This window comes from Patella vulgata, chromosome 8, assembly GCF_932274485.2.
Source record: "Patella vulgata chromosome 8, xgPatVulg1.2, whole genome shotgun sequence".
Lineage (NCBI taxonomy): Eukaryota > Metazoa > Mollusca > Gastropoda > Patellidae > Patella > Patella vulgata.
Window position 1 is genome coordinate 49,547,846 of NC_065886.2, and position 21,059 is coordinate 49,568,904.

The 21,059-nt window shown below is 35.7% G+C and overlaps 1 protein-coding gene across 2 annotated transcripts; it reads right to left on the bottom strand.

The window, feature by feature from the left end:
* Positions 1 to 641: 641 nt before the first annotated feature.
* Positions 642 to 19,842, bottom strand: LOC126830387 (heat shock 70 kDa protein 4). Of its 2 annotated transcripts, XM_050560771.2 has the most exons (18): positions 19,304 to 19,842; positions 17,733 to 17,937; positions 17,323 to 17,445; positions 16,176 to 16,275; positions 15,739 to 15,872; positions 15,354 to 15,598; positions 14,672 to 14,754; positions 14,291 to 14,442; positions 13,843 to 13,946; positions 13,524 to 13,657; positions 12,944 to 13,176; positions 12,018 to 12,128; positions 11,218 to 11,337; positions 8,727 to 8,852; positions 8,117 to 8,224; positions 7,319 to 7,438; positions 3,224 to 3,385; positions 642 to 2,539 (listed from the first exon to the last, which is right to left on the bottom strand). In XM_050560771.2, exons 1-18 carry the CDS (start codon positions 19,408 to 19,410, stop codon positions 2,351 to 2,353), a joined length of 2,556 nt encoding a protein of 851 aa, XP_050416728.2. In that variant the 5' UTR covers positions 19,411 to 19,842; the 3' UTR covers positions 642 to 2,350. The 2 variants fall into 2 exon arrangements, with proteins under 2 accessions (XP_050416728.2, XP_055958994.1); XM_056103019.1 differs by lacking the exon at positions 12,018 to 12,128.
* Positions 19,843 to 21,059: the final 1,217 nt, after the last annotated feature.

Below are 21,059 nucleotides of genomic sequence, written 5' to 3' on the forward strand. Positions count from 1 at the left end.
GTTTGACTTTAATCTCGTAAACCATCTATCAATCAACCTGTATGAAATTTATATGCATAATTCAGGTTTGTAAATTGAAGGAACCTATTGAATGTCGGCAATTTCTGTTGATTACTTCTAGAGTTATGGCTCTAACGACAAAAGTTATCATTCTATGTCTATGAAATTGATATTAGTGTCTTGCAAAACCTCCCATTCCCTAGAAAAGAACATATATGTGACCGCTTGGACGATTTAGCTGCTGTAGGCGTATGCTTCATTGCCTGGCAATTTGTCGTTGGTTGCCGTTCATTTAGCCTACCATAAATATCGAAGCCTTTACTGACCAATTGAGTGTGAGAAGGGGGAAGTAACTTGCATTTTATTGCAACTAAGATTATTGTGGTGAACGTAAACAATGACACTAAGGCTGGTTTGTAGAATCAAGGGCAGATAATTGGAATTCGTAAAAACCATGTGGGTGGACCCAGAAGTTAGTGGAATAGTACGAGAATGAAAAGGGAAAAACAAATGAAATTAGGGTTTGTTGTTCTGCTCTGACTGGGCTAACTGAGACAGGCATACAGTGTGCTATGAGGGAAATTTTGCGGGGCACTACGCAGATACCCAGATGTTGAGTTAACAAATATTACACAATGTAATACAGTAATAATGGTATGTAGTTTATTATGATCAAGAAGAAACTTAACACTATTCAACAAGTAAATATCAACAAAATGGAGGATGAATTCAAAATTTATTGATCTTATTTTTGACTTTATGGTGTGCAGTAGTAATGTGTGCTTACTAATATGTTGTATATTCTGTCTGTATTTATAAATGCAGTACCATAATACAATGCTATACATATATCCACTATACAAATTTCAAAGAAAATTTACAATAAATAGTTCTTGATATATTCTCTGCAAATGATAATACCATGAAATACTGATTTCAATGTTCAAGATATATATCCTTTGAGGATAATTAAATCGTCCTTTGGCTCGCCCCCATCCCCCCCCAAAAAAGTTTTTTCTATGCTTAATTCATGCCACTGATCAACAATTTGAGGGACATGAATCCCTTGCAAACTGCAATATTATCAAAACTCCGTTCAGTATTAACAAAGACATGATGAATTGAAATTTTTGTAACGTTTCATATCCTCTGGTATACCACCATGATGGGTAGAATCTTTTGCTGGAACCCCTTGTTAATTTGACTTATACAAGCTAGGAAATAATCTATGGCTTATATTTTGATTAACCCGTGGTAAATGACAATCAATGTCTGGGAACAGGAAATGTATCGATTGAAATTCCTTCTTAAAAACGTGGCTAGGCATTAAATTGTAATTGATGTGCAGCTGGGTTGTGTTATAGTTATTCACATTCTTATTACAATCGTTGGTTTGTATACAATGGAATAAGTACCTTGGCTGTCATAGGAATACATCTTAAACAACATGTAACCATTATTAAACACAAATTTTATCAAATAAATAGATGAAAAGAATGATTTATATTTATTTATGAAAGAAATGAAATATCATTTGAATAATGACAGTACATTACAAAACTTGGGTATATGCTTCATTATAATTACTTATATATTTAATTCATTACAATTTTTTTTTATAGTATTGTTTGAACAGCATTACATGGACAACATTTAATCTGGTCAGCTGAATATTGTTGTAAATAATATTAACAGGATCTTGTAACCACAACTGACCAATAAACTCTTCTAAATATTTACATACAAGAAAGATTTATATCCTTTCTAGTTTATCAACCAGAGATTTATAGCACTTCTAGTTTCTCAACAGTTTCTACAGTCTTTCTATATAGTACTCAATATGGTGATTAAATTATAACAAGTTGTATGTTTAACTATATCGTAATATATCAGATCTTTACCGTTGTGGTGACCTTTAGTAGCCACTCCCTTAACACTGAGATAAACTAAGGGCGGTACAGAAAAAAAGATGTTGACTAAATTATAACTAATTTAACTGTGACTTCAAATTTTAGATTCTCTTGGTAGTATGAACTTGAGAGCAGAAAAATCATTTTTTTTATTGGTGGTTAGGATACCACCCCCACCCAAAACAAAAAAAAAGCTGTCCGCAAGGAAGGCATCTTTTATTCTGCATTGACCCTAAACACAGATTAATTCAATGTTATGATAACTATACATAAGATAATTATTACAAGAAATAGTGCTAATGGGCTATAAATTTTGTTTTTACTGACTAGCAGAACAAAATAGTGATGCAATTCAGACATAGCAAGGACAAGCTCGAGGAAATTCTTAACCAAATTAAAAACAAATATGATAGTACTAGAATAAAGACAATCATGATATGTTAATCTATATCCATATCTGGTGTGTTATTAGTTTCTGGTTTAACATCTGATGTACCGTCTACAGGAGTCTCTTTAATATCACCACCAGCTTTACCCTCCTCCTTCTTCTCTTCTTTCTTTTCTTCTTTTGGTGGTTCTACTTTCGGTTTAGATTTATTTACAATTGATTTACATACAGCATCAAGTCCCTGTTTATAATAAAAATATTCATAAAAATAATTGTAACCTAAGTCTGTAATCTACAGTGCCCTTATAATTTGTTTGTTTCTGAAATATCATAATTAGATGTTAAGTCATAATTTCAATTTCTGAGTTAAATTGTTTGTTGGGATATTTAATGGTGTGAAAACATTAATACTCGTTTGCTTGGCTTTCTATATAAAACAAAACAATAAATTTTAATTCTTTTACATTGAAATAAAGATCAACGAATGTCATGATGGGACAATCAACAGAATGGCTAATGAAATGAAATGGAATGGGGGTTTAAAATCCTACTCCGACTGGGCTAATGAAGACGGGCATACGCCATACAGTGTGCTGTGAGGGAAATGTTGCCCGGGCAGCGGCACCATGGCCTACTCATATTAAATTCCAACTGCCAAGGGATCTTTTACGTGCACGCCAATGTATACACGGGTCCTCGGTTCATCATCCCATTCGAAGGACTAGACAGCTGTTCTTGTCAGGCCCTCCATCCTGCACCACTAACAAGGGGAAACCACGCCGGACAATCCCAATGAACTTTCTCACGCGACCTCCAGGCTAGCGAGCCAGCATCTTACCCACTTAGCCATCCCACTTAGCGACCGTGGCTCCTGAATGCCTAATAATTCAGTGTTTAAAGTAAGTATATAAAGTAATATACCCACCTTTCTTTGATCATTTATCTCACTAGAAAGTATCGGAGGATCTTCATGTAAAGCTTTTTGATTTTGTAGATTCAAATGTTTTTCATACCACTCCATCTTCTCTTTACAACATTTATCAACTTTATCAGCGTCCACCTTTTCTATATGATTATATTTTTCATCCTGCAAAATCATTTTAAAGAGAGTATAAATGAAAGGGTCAAACTTGAATGACCGTAATAAGCTAATAATAATGTATAACAATACACAGGAGACTGGATTGTTGATTGTTTATAATATATACTATTCAAAAAAAGTAGGGGATATTTGATTTTTGGGGCATAATACTAAAATATGCAAATGACTACGAAAAAAGTCACTATAGAACCTAACAGAAGAAACATTTCCAGTTACATGTGATGCCCAAACGCACCAATAGCTACCGCATGGAATGCAGGTGATGCTTGGGATCATCATGGGGGTCCAACCCAAGATTTGCACGACTCTGACTTTGAATGTTACAGTCATTGTGGCATTGAATTCCAGGGTGGAAACATCAGTTTAATTGTTTTAGTGACCAGAAAACAAATTTTGATATGCATCGGCTTACCCAAAATGAAAGGTTACGTGCCCTTGGCATGCTACAGATCGGCACAACACAGGCGGTTGTGGCGCGGACGATGAATGTTTCTCAGTCTGTCATAAGCAGGCTATGGTCCAGATACCGTGATACACAATCTGTACAGGACAGACCACGCTCAGGTCGACCAAGGGCGACAACTCAAGCCCAGGATCGATTTATCCGTACCTTGGCCTTGAGAAATCGTGTCATCACAGCAAATCAGATCAGCGCTCGTCTTCAGACACTGGTGTGAGAGTGAGTGGCCAGACGATTCGGAATCGACTGCATAGGGGTCACCTTAGCGCCCGACGTCCTCGCGTGATCCCTTGTTTGAGAGATCATCACATTCAGGCAAGACGTCGTTGGTGTAGGGATCGTCAACACTGGGATAATCGACGCTGGAGCAATGTGATGTTTTCAGATGAGTCAAGGTTCACTGTTGATTTTTTTGACAGACGTAGGAGGGTGTGGCGTCGTCGAAACGAGCGTTTCCAAGACGTTAACGTCATCAGACATGATCGATTTGGGGGTGGTTCTGTTATGGTGTGGGGAGGCATCACTGTTGCTGGAAGAACGGCTTTACATGTTGTTGCAGGGCGTGTTACAGGCCAGTACTACCGGGACAACATCTTGGCAGTCCATGTTGTGCCGTTCGCACAACGTCATGGCCACCGTTTCATCTTCCAGGATGACAACGCAAGATGTCACAGGGCCAGGATCGTTACGGGTTACCTCCAACAACAGAACATCACCACATTACCTTGGCCAGCACTGAGTCCCGACCTCTCCCCCATCGAGCATGTCTGGGACATGCTTGGACAGAGGTTACGTCAACGTCAACAATGTCCTGCCAATGTCCAATAACTTGCTGCTGCGTTGCAACAGGAATGGGACCATCTGGACCAAAATGACCTTAGACGTCTCATTAGGAGTATGCCACGTGGGATCAATGCTTGTTTGGCAAACAGAGGAGGATTTACCCGTTACTGACTTGGTTGTGATGCTGTGGTAACTTTGCTGTTTGACCCCGGGTATCATTTTACCCTTATAATGGTCAGTCTGTGCCTTACTTAGTCTAACGATCATTTGGAATAAATCGATGAATGTGAACTTCATTTCATTTTGTCATTTGTTTCTTCGTCAGTTTCATTAGGTGACTTTAATAACACTTAAAAATCAAATATCCCCTACTTTTTTTGAATAGTATATATTCAGTGAACGTCTGGAAGCTATTGATATCTACACTAAGGCCACACAAAATAAATATCTTGGTTCTCACACAATCCTTCCAAAAATAATCATAAGTAGGGGGGAGGGATTTATGTTTTTTGTGTTTTACTTGGTCGTAGGATCACAACTGGGCTAAATAACATTCTAATAAACATTGTTGAATGTAGGATTATCCAGTATAATTTACAATTGTCAATAACATTTACCAGGGTTGCATATACTATTCAAAAAAAGTAGGGGATATTTGATTTTGGGGGCATAATACTAAAATATGCAAATGACTACGAAAAAAGTCACTATAGAACCTAACAGAAGAAACATTTCCAGTTACATGTGACGCCCAAACGCACCAATAGCTACCGCATGGAATGCAGGTGATGCTTGGGATCATCATGGGGGTCCAACCCAAGATTTGCACGACTCTGACTTTGAATGTTACAGTCATTGTGGCATTGAATTCCAGGGTGGAAACATCAGTTTAATTGTTTTAGTGACCAGAAAACAAATTTTGATATGCGTCGGCTTACCCAAAATGAAAGGTTACGTGCCCTTGGCATGCTACAGATCGGCACAACACAGGCGGTTGTGGCGCGGACGATGAATGTTTCTCAGTCTGTCATAAGCAGGCTATGGTCCAGATACCGTGATACACAATCTGTACAGGACAGACCACGCTCAGGTCGACCAAGGGCGACAACTCAAGCCCAGGATCGATTTATCCGTACCTTGGCCTTGAGAAATCGTGTCATCACAGCAAATCAGATCAGCGCTCGTCTTCAAACAGACACTGGTGTGAGAGTGAATGGCCAGACGATTCGGAATCGACTGCATAGGGGTCACCTTCGCGCCCGACGTCCTCGCGTGATCCCTTGTTTGAGAGATCATCACATTCAGGCAAGACGTTGTTGGTGTAGGGATCGTCAACACTGGGATAATCGACGCTGGAGCAATGTGATGTTTTCAGATGAGTCAAGGTTCACTGTTGATTTTTTGGACAGACGTAGGAGGGTGTGGCGACGTCATAACGAGCGCTTCCAAGACGTTAACGTCATCAGACATGATCGATTTGGGGGTGGTTCTGTTATGGTGTGGGGAGGCATCACTGTTGCTGGAAGAACGGCTTTACATGTTGTTGCAGGGCGTGTTACAGGCCAGTACTACCGGGACAACATCTTGGCAGTCCATGTTGTGCCGTTCGCACGACGTCATGGCCGCCGTTTCATCTTCCAGGATGACAACGCAAGAGGTCACAGGGCCAGGTTCGTTACAGGTTACCTCCAACAACAGAACATCACCACATTACCTTGGCCAGCACTGAGTCCCGACCTCTCCCCCATCGAGCATGTCTGGGACATGCTTGGACAGAGGTTACGTCAACGTCAACAACATCCTGCCAATGTCCAAGAACTTGCTGCTGCGTTGCAACAGGAATGGGACAATCTGGACCAAAATGACCTTAGACGTCTCATTAGGAGTATGCCACGTGGGATCAATGCTTGTTTGGCAAACAGAGGAGGATTTACCCGTTACTGACTTGGTTGTGATGCTGTGGTAACTTTGCTGTTTGACCCCGGGTATCATTTTACCCTTATAATGGTCAGTCTGTGCCTTACTTAGTCTAACGATCATTTGGAATAAATCGATGAATGTGAACTTCATTTCATTTTGTCATTTGTTTCTTCGTCAGTTTCATTAGGTGACTTTAATAACACTTAAAAATCAAATATCCCCTACTTTTTTTGAATAGTATATTTGATAACAGCCTATTTCATTCATTCAAATATTTTGAAAAGTTCCTGTAACCCAGGGAAACAATTACATCAGTAATTAATGAGACCCTTTTTATTGTATTGAAATAAAAACAGGCCATGGAGCTCATTTTAGTGACGCAGGAGCGTCTTTAGTTTAACATTAGGAAATCATATTAGGTCTTATTTTTACATCTATAGAAGTGTTTGAACAATCCTCTTCCATAACCCACCCAAAAGATATTACCATTCTGGTTGGGTTTGGTACCGGTAATCATTCAGTTGAAGAGACAATTTGACCATGTTTGTGAACTGTCATCTTAATATATATATAAATATATAGTGTTCAGTACTTATTGTGTTACACTAAAACAGATTTTACTAGCTCTTTAGGAAGGTCATAGATTTTACTAGGTCTTTAGAAAGGTCACAGTGGGTAGTAATATAACTATTGATACAGCTTGTTGATTGAAAGACATATTTTACTACACTCAGATTATAAAATAATTTATTTACCTTGTTAGCCCAAGCATCAAGGAATTTTCTGTAATGAAATATAGTTTTTGCTAGTTCTTCAAATACAGCTGGTCGTACCTGTGCTTCTTGATAACGATGTACAATAGGATCACCAAGATTCTGTAAATATTAATAAACAACTATACTTATTGTATAATAAATCAAATAAAATGGGGTTTAACGTCCTACTTTTCTGCACTGACCGAAATGAAGACAGTCGAATGCCATGCAGTGTTTTTGAAATGAGGGAAATTTTGCTCAGACAGCAGCAATACAACCTTCTCTTATATTGAATTCCAGTCGTCAAGGGTTCTTTTCCGTCCCACCCGACTGACTAGACAACTGTCCTTGTTGGGTCCTCAGTCGTGCACCACTTACAAGACGAATCCTGATGAATTTGCGTGGTAAACACCAGGAGCTAACCTGAGACTAGCATGCTAGCGAGCCAATGTCTTACTCACTGAGCCACCACAGTCCCCTACCCCTTTAATATGTCAACTTTTCTTCCCTATTCCATAACAGTCTAAATGTCTATAAAGGTACAGATAACTGTAATACTAAATCTGGTTTTGAAAGCTGTCAATGAAGGGGAAAAGGGTCATTCTGTCTATTGAACATTATTTGTAAAATGAAGAATACAGGCTATGTTAAATATAGTAGATAATTTCAATTAGCTCTTCAATTAGACTATTTTATCTAATAATTTACAGAAATGAAACAAAGTCAACTACCTATCAATATTTTTTTTTTTTCCAAAAGAAATTTTCAAATTTAAAATACTAAGTTTGTAGTAAATACCTTGATTTCCTTTAATTTATCAATATATACTTGTTTATTGACATCTTCACCATCTTCATATAACCAATTCTCTGTATCTTCTAATCTTAGGGTCAATGCATTACGATCCTGTAACCAACAATACAATAACTTAATCATCAATTTAAAAGGGGAAATCCCACACTTACTTTGGTAGATAAAATTCTGTATGAAAGATTTTTAACAATTTTTTTGTACCACACAACTATGGGATAACTTTTTGAAGAAATGGAGTCAGTTTTATTATTAATTAATCAGGGATATAAGTTCTGTATTTTGTTTTATTAGTCACTCATTATACATCAGACATGGAGGACATAGAACCAATTCTGACAATCAGTTTCAAAATGGCTCAATATTTTCATTCAAATTCCTCAAAGTTTAACCCAATATAATTCAGGAAAACAGAATTTTAACTGATTTTAAGTCAACAAATGACCATATTTAGTTAAATAAATCCAACAAACGAAATTTATCTGTAACTCTGCTATATATCATATTTTAATCAAACATCTCAAAAACAAATTAAAATATTTTCTGGGGACTAATAATCATATATTAGCATAATATTAAAATTTAATAATTTACTTACATCTTCCTTAGCATATTGTTCATATTGTCCACTTATTTTATCTCTCATATCATATACATATTCTTCTACTGCATTTTTCGAATCTAATCTTTCTTTCTCTAATTTATCCTGCATTATCAGCTGATTCTATTATATAATAAAACATACATCAATTATTCAAGTAGTTAGGAATCACTCAATGTCTAGTGAATGGTGATAATTCAGATATCAGATATAATTTTACAAATATTGATACTTGCATTAATATATCAGTAAATTTCCATTCACCATAATGTAAACAGTGTCCAGAAACAACAAAATTCACCGGAAAAATGGAGACAAACAGAAGGTATCAAAATATCTCTAAGGAGGATCCTGAATAAGTTGGCCTAATCACATGTCAAACCAAAAACTAACAAGACAAGCCAACAGTAAGGCTGATGTCCCCCGCCGAAATTGCAAAATAAATAGATGACACATATTAATTAATCGCACATTTATTTTTTTCACTAAGTTTCATCACTCTCTATCAGATAGAATCAAGATTATGTTGTCCCAAACCATCGACAAATGAAATCGATTAGCTCTGCTTAGCTTCAGCTCGAAATGTTAATTATTGAACTCAGTCAAGACATTCACCTAATGAACATCTACATATACATCAAGTTTAAACATTCACCTAATAGACACCTATGCCAAGTTTGAACATTCTACCTCAATTAGAAGGAGAGTTATTGTGTTCCAAAGTTTCTACCAATCAAATTGCTTATCACTCTGCTTACCCTCAGCAAAAAATGTTCATTATCGAACTTAGTTAAGGTATTCATATAATAAATCTATACACCAAGTTTCATCAATCTCACTTAATTAGAACTAAAGTTATCGTGTCCCAAAGCATCAACCAATCAAATTGCTTATCTCTGCTTACCCTAAGCGGAAAATGCTCATCTTCGAACTCCATCAAGGCATTGACCTAATCAACACATACACCAAGTTTGAACATTCTAGCTCAATTAGGAAGAGAGTTATCGTGCCCCAAAGTATCAACCAATCAAATTGCTTATCTCTGCTTACCCTAAGCGGAAAATGCTCATCTTCGAACTCCATCAAGGCATTGACCTAATAAACACATACACCAAGTTTGAACATTCTAGCTCAATTAAAAGTTATCGTGTCCCAAAGCATCAACCAATCAAATTGCTTATCTCTGCTTACCCTAAGCGGAAAATGCTCATCTTCGAACTCCATCAAGGCATTGACCTAATCAACACATACACCAAGTTTGAACATTCTAGCCCAATTAGGAAGAGAGTTATCGTGTCCCAAAGCATCAACCAATCAAATTGCTTATCTCTGCTTACCCTAAGCGGAAAATGCTCATCTTCGAACTCCATCAAGGCATTGACCTAATAAACACATACACCAAGTTTGAACATTCTAGCTCAATTAGGAAGAGAGTTATTGTGTCCCAAAAAGTGTGACGGACAGACAGACGGACGGACAGACGGACGGACGGACGGACGGACGGACGGACGGACGGACGGACGGACGGACGGACGGACGGACAGACAGACAGACAGACAGACAGACAGACAGACAGACAGACAGACAGACAGACAGACAGACAGACAGACAGACAGACAGACAGACAGACAGACAGACAGACAGACGGACGAACCCATTTTAATAGTCCCCTGCTTTCTTCGAAAGGCGGGGGACAAAAATCATGTTAACCCATTGAACAAGTGGCAAAGGATTGGGTATACCTTGTGTCTTGCATTCAAGCTTTCTGAGTCAGCCATTGGAGCAGAACCAAAGAAAAGATGGGTTGCCAGGCAACAAAATATACGCCCACAGCAGCTAAATCGTCATGGCACTCAACAAGAGTTATCACATATTTTTACTTTTGTTGGTAATGAAACATTTATAACACACTAAAATCGAGTAACAATGCATTAAAGATACATTATGGGAAATTAGATAAAGAGCTGGCAGTTTTCACTATAATAGTTAAAAACTAGATAATGTAAAGGTGAATTTGCTGAAAATTTCAGTCAAATTGATCCACCCTGAACCAAGATTTTAGCGAAAGTTTTCGAGGGCCTAACTCTGGCAGTAATTATCAGAAATCATTGAAAATCAGCAGGCTTCTCCATCTAAAGAACTTAAACACCGTGTATAACTTTAAAGTCAATCAGATATTAACTTCAGCCCCTAGAGCGTTCACAACCAATTGTGAATTCCGGATGGGGCGACGACAATATACAACATTTTGATATTGTATTCTATTAATTATTGTATATCATCTGATCTGAATATCAAATGCATCATTCTGACAGTCAAAACTGATCCCATCAAACCTTCTGTAATTGGTTTGTATTACCTGTTTCTATTGATTGGAAGTTTCTCATTTCAATGTGGGCGTATAAAATTACCTCTAATTGGTAGTAAAGATAATTTTTTTCTGGTTATATATTTCTCTTAATGACTTGATCTATCATAGAATACTTACCTCTTTTTCTATAAGATGATTGAGTTGTTGTTTAGGAATTTGGTTAAATCTAGATTCTATAGGTAGATCAATACTTCTCGTTGTCTTTTTAGCTTTCTTATTACTTTTCTTGTCTTCTTCCTATCAATTATATAACAAGGTTATTAAATATAGTATATTTAACTGGGTATAAGTTAATGTAGAGTATAATGTGGAGTTCAAGTCTAATCATCTTATTTTACAATCTTCACCTACAGATCAGTTGAAGTATTGTGTAAGACGAATGATTAACAATCTTGTATCCGGTTTTATTCTAGTCTATTACTGTGCAGATGCAAGTCAACAAAAAAAAAGCCCATAATATAAATTAATGTCAGAGACTAATTTGAATAATCTCCAATTTTTGCTCTTGGTCCATTTGAACCAAATTTTATTTATATATTAGGCCTCAACCACCATTTTTTATTCGTACAGAGCAACAGTTTAAGAGAGAAAACAATTCCTAGATGTCAATTTTTTTTTTTTTTTTTTTTTTTAAAACCTTGATCCATGCACATGTCTTTGTTGAATTTAAGATGACTATCAGACAACAAAACATAGTCAGTCGTCCATGATGTCCAAGCAGCCCTGAAACAATATCTCGTATCTTTTTGTTGATAATTTAGAAGACACTAGAATATGATCTATTACACAGAGAAAAGTTTCAACTTATACCCCAAATAATACGATACTATTGATATATTTTACAAATACAAGTACCATAATCAACTTAAAAAGACATCTGTAAAATATTCATTATCATTATAATATTATATCTGAACCTTTTTCTCTTCATTTCCATTAACTGTATTTGATTCAGTTTCTTTAGTAGTGGCTTCATCTTTAGGTGGCACTTCATTTTCACTTTGACTACTGTCAGTCTGCATGGGTGTCTACAAATAAATAGAATGTCTAACTTTAACATCCTTTCAACTTTATTTATGACACTTTGAGACTAACAAAAAAAACAGAATCAAACAAGCCAACAGTGATGCTGATGTCCTCCGCCAAAAAAAAAAAGTAATTAGATACATTTTTTAATATAGGAAATGCACATTATCAGACTTAGTTATGGTGTTGATGTAATGATACATGCCAAATTTCACCATTATTACTCAATTAGAATCAAAGTTGTCGAGCTCAAAAGAAATGAAAGATGGGCAAACGCCATACAGTGTGCTATGAGGGAAATTATGCCCGGACAGTGGCACTACGGCCTACTCTTATATCGAATTCCAACTGTCAAGGGATCTTTTACGTACATGCCAATGTGTACAAGGGACATTGGTTTTCCATCCCATCCCATCCTAACAACTAGACAGCTGTCCTTGTCAGGCACTCTGTCCTTCATCACCGACAAGGGGGGAACAACGCCGGAAAATCTGGATTAACTGTCTCGGCCAATGCAAGGATCAACACCCAAACTCCCGGCTAGCGAACCAGAAATATAAAGAGTTTTCCTAAGACAATGTTCTATTAGCGGTTGCCATGCAAGGGGCCATAATCCAGGATCTTTGGGAGATCAACCCATATTTCAAATTTCGTCAAAATCAGATATAAATTGTGACCTGTAGAGTGTCCACAAACAAATGTTAACGGATGGACAGACACACGGACAGACAGGGGTGGCGACAATATACATCCACATGAAAATGTGGGTGTATAAAAACTTCCTCTTTTACAGAAGATATATAAACCTAACTCCTACCTCTCCATCAAAAGCAGATTCACTCTTCATAGATTGATCACTATTACTTTCTTCTACTTTCTTATCAACATCAACATCCATAGATTCTTTTGTATCATCTTCACTTTCACATTTTTCATACATACTGGCCGAGGGTATGACAAATGTACCATGGTTGTTAATTCGAACCTTCAACTTAACTTTACAACTGTCACCATTAGCCTGAGGTACAATGTTATTCACTTTGAAAGTACCTGAAATTTAAATAAGAATGTGTAAAAAAAACCCATCTTGCCAAATTCTCCAGTGATTTTTAGGGAATATAACTCTTGTGTACTACTAGTATAAGTAATTTTAGAGGATGGCCAAAGGCTGAAAAGTATTCTTTGTCTATTCCACATATCAGTTGATGTAGAGTATAAGGGCATGCCTAAACTTCCACGGAAAAATGCATCTATTTATACCCAGAAAAATACACTGGTTACTGGTTAGAATTTCCTCACATGCAAATTTACTGACAGCTAGATTTCTCAAAGACTGAACACCAGCCAGACATAGACTAATAAAATGTGGCTGAAAAAAATAGAGCATGGTCTCATACCTATTTCAGGAGAAGGATAAGGTACATCATTGATGTGAGTATATCTGGCCGTTAATTCAAATGGCTCTTTACGATAAAATGTCAACATCTTAGAGAATGGTATGGCGTGGAATCTAGAGAATACTTCTAATGAACTGAAAAGAAAAACCAAAAAAACAATTAGAACATACAACTGACATTGAATGAAACATTTCTTAAGACAAAACAACAACATAGTAAACAAGTTAACAGTGAAGAATGAAGACATTTAATGTGATATTTACTGAAGGGAGATGATTCATCTGATTAAACACAGTGACTAGTTTATATAATTACATACTTCTCGTCTTCTATACATCCAGTATAATGTAGTGTAATTGAGTAGGGCTGACAATCTGTGATACTAAAATCTCGTACACGGAAAGTTGGTGACAATATAGCACACTGAAATGAAGATTATAAAATCATGAATCAGTATTTTAATACATGTACAATTACATAGTATTAATCGTCAACATAATTTATAGTTATGATAACCACGTACGATCTAGACTCAAACTGTGTGACACCCAAGTCAGAAAATCAGTGATGATCTGACACACAAGTCAGAAAACCAGTGATGATCTGACATCAAAGTCAGAAAACCAGTGATGATATGACACCCAAGTCAGAAAACCAGTGATGATCTGACACCCACGTTAGAAAACCATGAGTTAAGGGCATATCTGCAATAGCCTAACTTAGGATAAAAGCATAAGTAAACGTAAGAGAAAGAATTTTAATCCTACCTGTAATGCACATCCTCTAGCAACAGCTTCATCAGCATTTAATGTAGTACTTGCATCCATACCAAATATTTGTGTAACTAAAGCTTTAATACAGGGTAAACGACTAGAACCACCAACTATCTCCACTGAATGTATATCACCTAATTTCACATCTATAAACAAAAATAAAGATATTGTCACACTCACTTAGAAATTATATGCAATTAATGTTATATTCAATATATGCAATTACATCAATGTTAAATAAGGCTAAAACCACTGCAGACAATATAAAGGATATTGTCAACACAACCCAGCGTCACTTATGATATTCACTGAAATCTTTTGATGGGCCTCTTTTAAAATCTGACAGAATCTAAGTCGGTAGATGTTGATACTTACTAGAATAATCTAGAATCGCTCGCATGGTAGTCTCTGCTCTTGTCAACAGACCAGCATTACTAGCCAATTCTTCAAATGTAGCTCTAAAAAAAAAATATACAAGAACATAATTATCAATTGATAATTCATTATATTCAATATGTACTCATTAATTTGAAACCATTTTAGACTTCATTATGGTTAACCAACATTTTAAGACAATGTATGGAGGAAAACTAATTATTTTGTGTGAAATATAACTGATTCTCATCCATACAATATTTGGGTCAATTTGAGACTATATGTGTCAATCTTTATTCTCTATGATGGCAACATCGACAAACATAGTTTTGTGCATACATCAGTGCTTTCACCTATTCTCCTTTAAATTCTAACTTTATAAGATTGTTATCAGTATTAACCGGAACAATCGGGTTACAAGTACCATGTTCTAACTTGTTGACAAGCCCATACACAGCCGATAAACTTTTGCCACTAGAGTGTCCAGAAGTAATTGTAGATGCGAGACAGATGGAATAACCATGGATATCACAACATTTTACGACCACATTTAAATGTTGGAGAATATAAATGAAAAAATGTTTAAAGAGTTGATATTTTGTAGCACATGTCGGTTTAAAATGAACTTCCATAATTCAGTCAAGTGTCAATAATATTTGAATTTTCATTCACAGTTACTCACCTATCCATGCCAGATGAAACATCTTTATCATCCATCAAACATTCTATATTGAGAGGAATTTTCTGTGTATTGGCACTCATTAATTTCTTCAGTTTTTCACATTCTTGTGCAAGTCTTATATAAGCCTTTGGACGCGACATCACATCAATTTTGTACTTAACCTTGAATTCCTCTGCAAACTGTTTAAGTAATAAATGATCAAAGTTCCTGCCACCCAAATCAGGATCATTTGAAGTTGCCAAAACCTGTTAATGCAAATGTAGTCAGTATTAAAAAATTGATTGGATCCCAATAGAAAGGTTAACAATGCAATTTATCAATGATAACCTGTGTATCTTGGGATTCTTACAACACAATATTTTTTTCACTGAATGATCCTTCTTACCTTTAACTTTCCCTTTTGGAATGAACAAATAGAAACTTGCAGTGATGAATATCCCATATCAACTATTACCACATTACGAGCTTTCTCATTTTCTGCTGGCAAGTCTTGTTTATAAATACCATAAGATAGGGCAACTAGAAAAAAAAAAAACAAAAAAAAATAAACGATGATATACAAAACATAACATTTAATTAAAAATGTGATGTTTGAAAATTAAAATTAATTAAAATAGTCAATTTCATTTTATTTTTAAATTGCCCTGATTTTATGAACGGCATAGCAAACATATTTCGGTCACTGTTAGAAGAAAGATGACCATATAGCAGACAATCCAAACCAATTCAGTCATTTTATGAACAATACTATACATGTCACATATACTGAAATTAAATTACAATTTTCAAAGAATCATTTATTTTAAATGTTAGATAACTTACTGGCTGTGGTATCGTTAAACAAACGTAAACAATTTAAACCAGCCATCTGACAAGAATCTAGGAAGGCTCTTCTTTCAACATCAGTACAATATGATGGTACCTTTAAAACAAAAATTTAATATTGATACAAATTGTCAATGACTGTAATCAATATGGCCTTGTTCCTAATAGTAAGTGCAGAGGGACTGCACCACACACAATTACACTAAACAACTATACAAACAAGACACAATACGCGGAAATCACAAACAAACGTACATATCAGATTAAGTGAATGGATCGCAGGCCTAACCGTAAGGCCATGTTAAATTAATTCTGTATTTCGGGTTTTAGGGTCTCCAGAATTCAATGAGGGAGGGAGGTCAACACAACACACCTCCCAATTTTTAACACAACACACATTTTTTCAACACAAAGCCTCTTTAAGATCACTAAGTGTAATCATATGGAGTTTCTACAACGGTCCACTGCAGTGCCTTTATTTTCTCTGGCAGCACCGATATTTGTAGATTTAGGAGGGTGTTTTCACCAGTGTCTACCGCCACCGAATCTGCCATGATGGAAGTTGTAGGCAAGTTGAAATAAGTCGCGCTGTACCGGAAATAATAGTAAATGAAATAAAAATTGTCCAGTCCGTTAAACTGTTATTAGAAGTCGGCGCGTGTCAGGACAAACAAGTCTATGTACACATGTAACCAAGGACAGCGTGGCAGCGAGAGTTCGCGTGCTGACACATGGAGTAATGTAATAACGTTTTAAATTTATGACCGTGATTTGTTTTCAAATCTTTCTGTATACAAATTACGATATTATTTTATTTTTTTAAACCAATATTTATGCGTGTAAATTAAAAATGTGCGTTATGTCGCCTAAAATAGACAGGCGTGTGTTCGATAGTGAAGAATGTTCTGTGTGGATAGGTACGCGCGCAGAGCTGCCGAAATCAAAACACAACACAAAGTACCGCGTAGAAAATCAACACAACCATTTGACGATGTGAGAGCTACGTGCGCGGTTGATCCGAAACGCAGAATTAATTTAACACAGCCTAAGCGTCAACTGTGCGGTAGATTTAGTGTTAAAACACAGCTATTCATATCTAATAAGCTTATATTACAATTATAAACATGAGAACAGATGTACTTACTGATATAACAACATCAACAACTTTGGTTTTTAAAGCAGCTTCAGCAGTTAATTTCAATTTAGTAAACAACATGGTTGTTAATTGTTCTGGACTGAACTTTTGATTTTCACCCAAATAATCCACCTGAAATATTTCAATATTTGGTTAAGATTTATATTGTATCATGGGTACATTTGGTAATTACAAATGGGTCCTACTAGTACAAAATCAAACATAATTTTTATTATATTATGTAGATCAAACCAGGACTGCAAAATCCATTACTGAATGAAATGGAATTTTATTTATGGTAAAACATAAACAGCAAGAATATCTATGTCAATTATAAAATCCGGTGATTGAATGAATTTAATAAATATTACTATTTCTCCATGTATTAATACTAAACTTTGATTTCGGCCATACTGTACCTTAATAAGTATATTTCCATTTGAGTCTTCCACTATTTCATTTTGGGGAAACTGTATCTTTAATTCGGACTGAACAAGTTTGTCAGAAAACTTTCTACCCATTAGACGTTTTATTCCAGATATTGTGTTTTTGAATTTCATCACACTTTGCTGCTTAGCAGCCACACCCATGCATCGACTTTTTTCGTTGAAAGATATGTAAGATCTGAAAACAAAATAAACTTGATCAAACAAAATATACTTATACATGTAAATCCTTATGACCAATACCATGCACAAACATATTATATTATACATTTGTATCTAACTGTAAATGATGTAATTTTCGTCTGTATAACAAACCGGTATGAAAAATTCATTCATATATTATATATTCATTATCATACTACAATTGTAAAACTATATTATAAATTTATATTCTTCAAGTTCAAGATACAAAATAAAGCAGTGCGTACATTTTTCAAAACCTACAGCAGGGAACGCTTTAGCCCAGTCCCCAGTAGCCTATTACAAGAATTACATAGGTTGCCTATTGAGTATTGTAAACAGTTAAAAATATTTTTCATTGTTAAACATTTTGTTTATCAAATTGTGGTATGTTTTAATGTGTGTCTTGGACGCATTCTTCACCCTTCGAACAGATTGCAATCTCCGCTGCCGTGTTGAGTCCACTTCGTCCGCGCAGAAGGTAATCAACTGTGCGATCATACTTTTCTTTCTGTATTGCCTTGCTCGTACTTGTATAAGTAACCTGACGGTGACAAAATTCATTAAAACGATTCCGACAATGGCGACAAATACAGTGATTCATGGTGAATACCGAGTAGGAGTAGGCGGATTATCATCGTGGTAATCCATTATAACTCTGTGCGCGTAGATTAATCAACGGAAATTTGACAAATTCATGCATGCGTAATCTGTCCGCGAGGTGAAATCTGCACTCAACATATGCAAGAAACCAGTTTTAATTCCTGATGAACTGAATGCTGATTTTGTATCAGAGTGATATCTATAAAAATATAATCAAGAAAAGGCAACCAACAATGATTATAATTAATTTTCAGTCTAGAATAGCTGAATTTAAATCTAAAGCTGAGAAATGTATCTGACCTAATTCATTTACTAATTTTACTAATACCAGTACTTCATACAGACACTTTATATTTTCAAATAAATAATGATATTTCTGTGCTATATATCACCTACAAAATACATTGTATGGGTCTTTTAAATCACCTACATGTACATGTATACAGTATATACACACTTGACATGTACGACGTGGTAGATTACCAAACTACAAATCAAGTTCAACAAGTTTCTCTGGTTTTTCAGCAGAAAATATGTGACTCATAGTAAATATTTAAAATAAATCTTGTCTACATATCGTGCCTCTCATTTAAAGAAGTTGTGATTAAGATTTGTTAATTATTTTACATGAAGCAGTTGCTGCTTTTGTTGCTGCTTGCTTGTGAATGCGATACTAAGCACAGTTTTAAAAAGATGTCAGATGTTGTTTACAAAATTAGTTTTTAGACATTGAAAATTATATCCATTACGCAATTACTTACGGGGTGCATCTGTCACTATATTCATTTGCAATCGTTTCTATTCCACCAGCCCGTGCAGCTCCAATATAACAGGAATATGTACCAAAATCTATTCCCACAACTGACATGATGATACTTTTTTAGTAACCACGCCGGCACAAATATTAAATAATAAATCAACAAATTATAATAAATATGTTATGTATAGATCTAATAAATCCCTTTCAGTTTCAAAATATTGAGATTATACTGAATCCTTAATGTCTTTCAAATCTTCTTCCTAAATTAGCTTGGCTTCAGTGAATAGTGACTTGTGTAATTTGATGTTGCCGATAACCGATAAGTGATGAATGATGGCTTCTCAGTCTGAGAATAAAACTAAAATCACAAATCCGGTGCTTCTTTTCAAACTGCGAAATTTATAAAATTGATAGCTTCAAACTTCGGACATGCAAATAAACAGCGCGTGTGTTATTATTTTCTTGTACAAATTAGACGTTACGAGAAATTTCTCGAAACACGTGAATCACACCGCCTCTATTTCCAGTCTTTTACCGTCATAGTCTCGATTATAAGTCTCTATATTCTATGGTCGCATACGTGCACCACTGTGAAGTCGAAATGAGAATACTCGAGTAACTCACTTAACGATACATTCCCGTGTACAAACTGGGTGATTTGATGATATATTTGGCCTAAAAGCATATTCAAACTAATTAATTTATCATAAATTTGCTTCAAATTTTTCTCAAAGCATTGTAATTGTCAAGTAATACTCTCGCTATAAAAAAAATCGATCAAAAGAGGTCATGTTTGTGTCACGTAACTTACGGGTACGAAGTCCGAGGAGAATTCATTGCATACACAAGACGATGTTGTCTTTAATCGCTGACTATTTATTACAAATATCGAATCCTAATTAAATTCTAGGATTATCAACTTCCCGCGTCTTTTTCCATGATTTTTATCTCAGAAAGTGTTGTACGTCTAACTCTTCATAAAGTTTATCAACATGTACATCAATCTCTGCGTGCAACCTTTGACGTCACGCGTGCAGATATTCCTAATCGTCGGGCTTTGGATTTGGGGAACCCTGGCATCTTTGTCCAGTATACGCTCTATGGGTGTTTTTCAGGGAATCCAGTATTTTTCTAGTAAGATTGGATATCTGTACTTTCCATATATACCAAAATTGCCATACTTTTATTGGAAATAACCACCCGATAAATACTTTTCTCGGAACCTATCTTTAAATCAACTTTCTTGGTAGAATGACGTTTCGCAAACTTGGACGCTAATTGGGGCGATTTAATTAGTCTTCGATATTAACTTTTTTTGCCTCCTAATATTTTTATTCTAATCTAAAACAATTTTTTAAATTATTAAGAAAAAGAGTTAAGGTGCTTGAATTATATCTGGATATAAAATGTGTCATATTTGGTGTAAATGGGTACATAAAATAGTACGCGGAGCCGTAAAATGAGTAAAAGGCGCCAGTTTGTATTACTACGTCCACAGGGATCGACGTCATATTTTGGGATTGGATGGCCGAATGGTTAATGCGTGCACGTTGCATCATAAGGCCTGTCATTGAGTCAACTGGTGTGGTTTCAATTCCCCGGCTGTATGTGACAACCTCGTGGGTTTTCTCCAGGTCCTGCGCCCCCTGCCCCCTTCCACTGCTAAAGACCCCTATAATACGCGCAAGCGATTAATTGAAATAAAATTGAACCATATGTTAGTCTTTAAATGACCTAGTTTGTGTCGGGTGGATGTT